A 7,173-nucleotide genomic window follows, 5' to 3' on the forward strand; every position below is an offset into this window, starting at 1 on the left:
ATGTGGCCCTGTTATTTCATGGCTATCTTTCTTCATGTTTGTTAACCTGTCAGTTATAAATTACCCTCCAATTTTTTTTTAACCTCTTCTACCTACTAAGTTCAGTCAGCCCAAATAATATTCCCAAGTGCTTTGGCACGATTAGCCTTATTTGGGTTCTCTCCAGATGAAGATTTGGAAATTTCCTTCATTGATGTCAACTGGCCTTGAACACACCGAAGAAAAATAATACTACTCCTTGCTTATAAGAATATTAAGTATTCCCTATTGTATTTTATGCAGAAGTTATGTGTTATCTAACATTTTGTTTGGGTGGGATTTTGGTGTTTTTTGTTTTGCTTTTTGTGTCACACCTGGTGATGTACAGGGTTTACTCCTGGTGGTGCTCAGGAGACCATATGGGATGCCGGGGATTGAACCTGGGTCGGCCGTATGCAAGGGAAACGCCCTACCCGCTGTACTGTATCAGGCCCATGGGTGGGATTTTGATTTGGGGCCACACCCGGCAGCGCTCAGGGATCACTCCTGGTGGCACTTGAGGGATCCTATGGGGTGCTGGGGAGTGAACGCCGAGTCAGCCATATGCAAGGCAAGTGCCTTCTCCACCGTACTGCCTTTCTAGCCAGAGTACCTTAAGATTTTTCAAGTCAAACTTTGTAAGAATACTAGTACTCGTATTGTCATATTATCTAGAGCATTGCCCATTTGCTTAGCAAGTGTTAAGTAATTTTCTAAGTAATGAGTTGTTTTTCTGAGTTTTGTTTTCCTTTCTCAAAATGTCTTGCTAATTGCTCTTTTCCATTTTAAATCATTTTTCCTCAGAAACCCACAATCTGCCAAAGCAACCTCCACTTGCCCTAGCAATGGGACAGGCCACACAATGTCTGGGACTGATGGCTCGATCAGGAATTGGATCTTGCGCATTTGCCACAGTGGAAGACTACCTACATTAGCTATGCATTAAGGAGCTCACACTTATATTGTGGCATATAGTCAACATGGAAGTAGACCAGCTCTGCTGATTTGAAATTTAGATTTTTTAATTATGTACTGGGGACAGGTTTTTGTCGCTTTACATTGCTTCCTAGTTTACAGCATGATGCAAATGATTTTCTAACTTAGTGTTAGGAGAAATTATTTTCCATCTTTAACCTCTTAGTTGTCTAAGAGTTAAATATTACTGAATTTCAGACGTTCAAATTGATCATCACAAATCCTTTAAAACAATTACCTAAAAGAAACCAAAAAATCCTGCCTTCTTTGTTGGGGGGGAGAGGGGAAGGAAATGGAACAAGTTGTGTTTGTGTTAGCATGTGGGTGATGTAAAAACTTCTAATTGGGAGATGTTCCGACCCCCGCTCCCATACAAGCATTCAATCAGTGTAACTTGCAAAATGCATAAACATCCGACAGTTTGAATTTATAGTGTTGATGGAAGAAATCATTTTTAATGTGTACTGTAAAACTTGAAATACTCAGGAGCTGAGTGAATATGTTTGTTGCTACTTACAATCCCGACCTGTTAGTCCCAGTAGTTCTGTTTTAACATGGTCTTTTTCAACTTTGTTTCCTGTTTCACTACAGACGATTTCTGTTCTAGACTCACAAGTTTAACTGTTGTATTATAACAGTATTACATGTCAACAGTGTGGTTATGACCTTTATTTATATAAAACCAAATATTTAGTCAATTTACCGTGTCTTAATTTAATCTTTGTACATCTTCCATTTTTAAGTGCTTAAATGAGTACTATATTGCAATAAAAATGTAGTGATATAATTAACCAGCCATTAAAAATTTACTTCTACAGATAACTAGAGTGTTAATTGAGTTTATATATCAGGTTAACCTAACTGCATAAATGAGTATATTTAGCTCAAGGCTGCCATTCATTACCGGCCTCTTTAGAGTTGAACTTGATAGGGTGACATAGGAAAAAACATAATATCCTTGTGTTCCTAACTTGTCCAGCACGGTAAAGCAAACCTCCCAAGTGGTTACAAGTACAAAGTTGTGGGGCTGGAGAGATAGTAAAGGGGTTAAGGTGCTTGCCTAGCATGCAGCGGTGACTGTGGTTCCCAGCCTGGCACTGCATGTGGCCCCGAACAGGGGCTGGCGCAGCCCAGTAGTAAGGTTATTACTAGCTGTTGACAATGTTTATGCGCTGAGGCGAGAGCCTTCTTTAAGAGAATAGGATTGCTGCCGGCAGTGCTCTTCCTTCCTAGTTCTCACTAAGAACCAACTATGAGAGCTGTAGCTGAAAACACTTCCTAGATTCTTTTATTCTTGCCACGTAACAGCACTTTGGTTAGTGGTGCGGCTATTATTCCAGAACTCTCCAAGGCATCATTATATTAAAGATGAAATAGGTTCAATATAGTTAAAGTGTTTGTAATGAGTCTTTGAGGTGATTTGTAAATAGTTTATTAAATTTTTACACAAATAATTACCCCCTAAATTTATAAGTCCGAAAATACAAAGTACTCAGTACTCTTTAACTTTACTTCTTAGAAGTTTTCATTCTTCTGACCATCCACCGTCTTTTAAACCTCTTGGCATTTTGTTTTTTCTGGGTTCCTAGAATAAAAGTTTTGTGTAATATGAGTATCAGGTACAAAATTCCCAAAAAAAGTTTTTTTTCAACAAAGTTAAAAGATTCTCTACATGAATTTAAATATCAAAGCCACAATTTTAAGATGCAGGAGACCTTACCCCAAGTGTTATTCAGAAAATGCGCTGCAGCTTTTTTCACTGGTAACCTCTTGTTCTCAAGAGACAGGAACTTGTTTACTAGAAAAGACAACTATTAATCATTTGTTTTATATGCAGGAAACAGTTAAAGAAAAAAAAAAGTTGGCAGGAAATTACCGGTAGTCCTGTTGGTTCCTGGGCCATACAGGGAGTTTTGTATGAAGGCCTGGGCTGCCTGCTGCCTCGAATCTCTCAGATCTTGGTCTTTGAGCCTTACAGCCACGTAGCTTTTATTATGGCTGGTGAACAATACAAAAGGCCAAAATGAGTCAGTAATATGCTTATTTTCTTGGGGGGAGGGGACAGTTGGGGTTAGGGGCTTCCACGATGCTCAGGGCAATACCTTGCCAACCAGGCCCACAGTTCAGGGCTCCGGCCCCCAGAGAGCACTGCCTGGCCAAGTGCTCGGGGCTTCCGGGGCTGTGTGTGGTGATGCGGGGGATCCAGCCTGGGTCAGGCATGCCTTGTGCTCCCTTTCCCCGCCCTGTACTATTTCCCCAGCCCCGTAACATGCTTATTTTCCAAATAAAATATTTGTCAGTTGTCTAAAATAGTGAAAAGAAGACTCTAATTTTGTATATGTACAGACAATGAATAAAACAAATTACAGGGCTGCAATATAAGAAATGACTAATGTTTTATTTATAACTAGAATGAATTAAGTTTTAAGGATGATTCAACATGAAATTACTACTAGCTATTTTCCCAGGTAACCAGTAAATTTACCTCAAAGTCACTTAATTTCATTAAGAAAACTTACCCAACAGCCTGTACTTTCTGCACTTTGGCTTTCTTGGATTCACTTCCTTTTTTACATTCTTCACTTTTCTTCTGCAAATCAACTAGAAAAAATATTTCTAATTAGCATTTATGCAAAAAAAAAAAGAACACCTTTGAAGCTCCCTTTAAATACCCTATGCACCAACTGCAGCCTTTATTTGTAATAAATGAAAATGCTCAAGCTAAACTTATGCCTACTTCCATGCTTTTTCTGTGAACTACAAAAATCTGCAAATGTTCTTGACACACAAGAAGTTTAATTAAAAAATTAAAATAGCACATACCTTCTTTCAACTTTCCTGGTGACTTCTTTAAGCTAGCAAAGAACAAGAGGGAAAAAAAAAGGTCTGGAATGGCAGTAAATCACTCAACTGGTTACACAATTTCATCTCTCATTTTACAAATAACAGGCGCTATCTCCCACTCCCATACCCGACACCCTCAAAGCTTGGTCTGACACCTGAGCTTAGTTTGGAAAGATAAAAAGGAAATTGACCATCAAACATACTCTGGTTACCTCAACAACCTCTTTTCACTGAAACTTTGTGAGCCTAGGTAAAAGATACCACGCTAAACTAATAAGGCAATTAAGAGGCCAGGAGAATCTAGACTTTCCCATGAAATAGGGACCAGGAACCGTGGCCTAGTTGGTGGCAAGGAAGGCACCTGTGGATTAGTGTCTGCTACAATCCACTAACGGCCACGTTTCCAAGCACTTTCATTCCCAGCCATCTGCCCTGGTGTCAGCAGCTGCAGGCAGTTCACTGAAGGAACGCAGGAAGCGGCTGGGAATTCACAGAACAGTGGCCAAAGGCAGACAAACGGATCATTTCTTTCCCCCTCCCCACCTAATCCCACCACCTGCTGCATCCCCTCATTTACAGAGCGCCGTGTTGTGCTATGTTGTGGGCTCTGGGGATTCGCATCCAAGACTACCTGTCAATGCATCACTTACCTGGTCTGCGGGGCTGCGATTAACTTCTCTAGGATGGCGTCTGGAAGGAGTTTCCTTTTCTTTTAAGGCATCAAAAAACAGAAACAAGACATTCGTGACAACCTATCCGTCAAATCTCTGCTTTTAGGGGCTGGAGCGACAGTCCAACAGGTAAGATGCGTGCCTTACACCGGGCAGGCCAGGAAGGATGCCCAAGTACCCCCCAATTCTGATCTGAAGGCCAGCCACCCTACAGCTCGTGCAGCTCGACCTTTGTCACCTGGAGGGTCATCCTCCTCAGGCCCGCCGACGTCTCATGGGTTTGGGGGGTGGGGGGTCGTGCTGCCTGATCCGGGACAAGCCCCTGCACCTTTCCCTGGCACGCGCACAATTTCAGACCCACCCAACCCCCCCCCCCAAATCGGAGGGTTCTGCCAGTTTGGGTGTGATGGGTGCAACTCGGTAAATTTTAGCTCGCTGGGGGAGGTGCAAGGACAAACCGAAGTTACCCAACAGAAAGGGAGCAGGGGAGGTGAGGGGAGAGGGTGTGAAATGATGGGGGGGGTTAAGAGTCCTGCGGAGGGATGAGCAGGAGGACACCTGCAGGAGTGGGGGCCCTGGAGGGAGCCGCGGGAATGGCCGGGGATGAGTCCACCTGCACGCACAACTTAAACACCACCCGGGGTGCATTCCATAAGGATGGGGGGGGGGCTTCCTCGTGGCTCCCCCGCGTTCAGCATCTGCAAAAGGGCCCCTGCAGTGGTGCTGGCGTGCCATTCGGCGGCGGCCAGGGAGCTGCAGCAGCGGGAGGTGCGTGCAGGGCGGGGCCGCCAGTGGGGCGGTGGACACGGTTCCAGGTGGACACGGTTCCACCAGAAAGTCCTGATCTGGGGATTTTCCAGAACACGCCCCCGCCCGCCTCACCTTCTGCTCGAGGAAGAGCTCCTCGCGGCGCTTCCGCTTCTCCTTGAGCAGGGTCTTGTCCCTGGGAGGAAGGGCGCAGTGAGCGGGGGGCGCGGGGGGCGGCGCAGCGGGCGGGCGAGCCCCCCGGCCGGCCCGCGGGCTCCGCACCTGCGCGCCGTCTCCCGCACCCGCCGCTCCTCGGCCCGCGCCTCCAGCTGCGCGCTGGCGAACGTCAGCTCCTCGGGGGCCTCGTCGTCCGCGTCGTCCTCGTCGCCCTCCGGGGGCTCGGCGGCCGCGCCGCTGCTGGGCTGCCCGAGCAGCACGCCGTGCTCCGCCTCCTCCTCCGACGCGGGCTGGTCCTCGTCCACCATCGCCGACGCCCGGGCGCGGGACGCGCGCGGCCGGAGCTGCACCATGGCCCACGCGCAGCGGCGGCCCCGCGTGACCTCTGACTCGGAAGCGGCTCGCCTGCCGAGGAGGAGGGCGGGCGACGCGCGCAGAGCAAGCGCCGGGGCCTTTGTCGCCCCCTGCAGGCCTGGAGGTTCACTGAACTGCGGGCGGGGCGGGGGGTGGGGCCCCGAGCGGGCCCAGGGCCGGCAGGGGAGCCAGCGCGTTTCAGGAAAGGGCGTGGTCAGAGGGGGAAATGGGCGTGGCTGAGGGGGAAAGTGGGCGGGGAGTGTCTGAGTCTCCCTCTCGCTGGCGAATCAGGGCGCCAGTGGCCGTGACGGGGCGGGGCTCAGCTGTGCAGCTGGTGCAGCCGCCGGAATTGCTGGAAGAGGGCACGTTTCTGTCCGTTTATGCAACAGAATCATCTGGGGTGGCTCCAGTTCACCAGTGTTTGTCGAATGGAGGGGATGCGCACCGGCGACAGAACTTTGGTGACTTTCAGTTCAGCTGTCACCAAGGGGATACTTGCCCGGCTAGTCCCTAGGGTCCAGCGTGCACTCTGACCACCTCCATCTCCATCTCCCCAGTGGCGTTCCCACCCCGCATACATCTCCCACTGCTGCTGCTCCTTTGTCTCCGCCTTGCAAATGGCACGCCAGAACCGCTGCAGTTTGCAATGCCAAGTGTGGGGGATGGGAAGGGCTACGAGGAAACACCCCTTTCTTATGGAATGCACCCCGGTGTTGATTAGATTTGTGTGGATCTCAAACCCACCCACCCCCACCCCCGCTCGCCATTCCCACTGCTGCTTCCACTCCTGCAGGTGTCTTCCTGCTGAGCAAAACTTCCCCTTTTCACACCCCCTTTCCTCATTTTCCCTTGCTGTAGGCTCTCCTTCTGTTTGATAACATTTGTTTGTCCTTGCTCTTCCCCGCAGGGAATTTAGGTTTATTGAGCTGCACTCATAACAGTGCTCCCAAGGCACACCCAATTCCATCAGGCACTCCTAATCCTATATTGCTTTTCTCTATCCTTTATGTCCTTTACACGGTTTAGCAAACATCCTTTTTGTATAGGCACAGAAAGACAGTTACTGCTATGCGTTTGTAACTTGGGAGTTAATTGACTCGGAATAATGTTCACTCCTGGGTATCCATCATATTCACTTGACTTAAGTCTCAGTGGCTCTTACTTCCTAACACCCCCAAAAGGAGAGTCCTGGCGAGGGAGTGGGATGGACCCGGGGCAAGCTGTAAGCTACCCTGGCATCGAAAAGGGACGGCATCTCTAAGCACTGTAGGAAGTATAATAAAAGCATGGTCATGGAACAAACTGTCATGACCCCAAAAGAAATAACTGAATAAGGGCCCTACTAGGGTTAGGAAAGACTATATATATATACATATATATATATATA

At 47.7% G+C, this 7,173-nt stretch overlaps 2 protein-coding genes across 2 annotated transcripts in view; one reads left to right on the forward strand and one right to left on the reverse strand.

The window, feature by feature from the left end:
• The window catches only part of RANBP9 (RAN binding protein 9), an 81,948-nt gene extending 79,688 nt beyond the window's left edge, over positions 1-2,260 (forward strand). Inside the window, exon 14 of the mRNA XM_055126010.1 lies at positions 823-2,260. Within this exon, the coding sequence (XP_054981985.1) occupies positions 823-953 (131 nt within the window). The 3' untranslated portion in view covers positions 954-2,260. The remainder of the gene's footprint in view (positions 1-822) is intronic.
• Positions 2,261-2,409: 149 nt separating this feature from the next.
• Positions 2,410-5,831, reverse strand: NOL7 (nucleolar protein 7). Its single transcript, XM_055126011.1, has 8 exons — positions 5,538-5,831; positions 5,391-5,451; positions 4,488-4,546; positions 3,817-3,848; positions 3,513-3,594; positions 2,870-2,991; positions 2,714-2,791; positions 2,410-2,578 (listed from the first exon to the last, which is right to left on the reverse strand). Exons 1-8 carry the CDS (start codon positions 5,783-5,785, stop codon positions 2,502-2,504), a joined length of 759 nt encoding a protein of 252 aa, XP_054981986.1. The 5' UTR covers positions 5,786-5,831; the 3' UTR covers positions 2,410-2,501.
• Positions 5,832-7,173: the final 1,342 nt, after the last annotated feature.

Source organism: Sorex araneus, chromosome 2, assembly GCF_027595985.1.
Source record: "Sorex araneus isolate mSorAra2 chromosome 2, mSorAra2.pri, whole genome shotgun sequence".
Lineage (NCBI taxonomy): Eukaryota > Metazoa > Chordata > Mammalia > Eulipotyphla > Soricidae > Sorex > Sorex araneus.

What these genes read in the sequence shown, in the direction of transcription:
- NOL7 (XM_055126011.1), bottom strand. Translation starts at nt 5,785, where the DNA reads ATGGTGCAGCTCCGGCCGCGCGCGTCCCGCGCCCGGGCGTCGGCGATG. An exon ending in AGCTCTTCCTCGAGCAGAAG is followed by an intron (nt 4,547 to 5,390) that starts GTGAGGCGGGCG and finishes ATGCCTTAAAAG; the next exon opens with AAAAGGAAACTCCTTCCAGA. An exon ending in AGGAACCAACAGGACTACCG is followed by an intron (nt 2,792 to 2,869) that starts GTAATTTCCTGC and finishes TGTCTTTTCTAG; the next exon opens with TAAACAAGTTCCTGTCTCTT.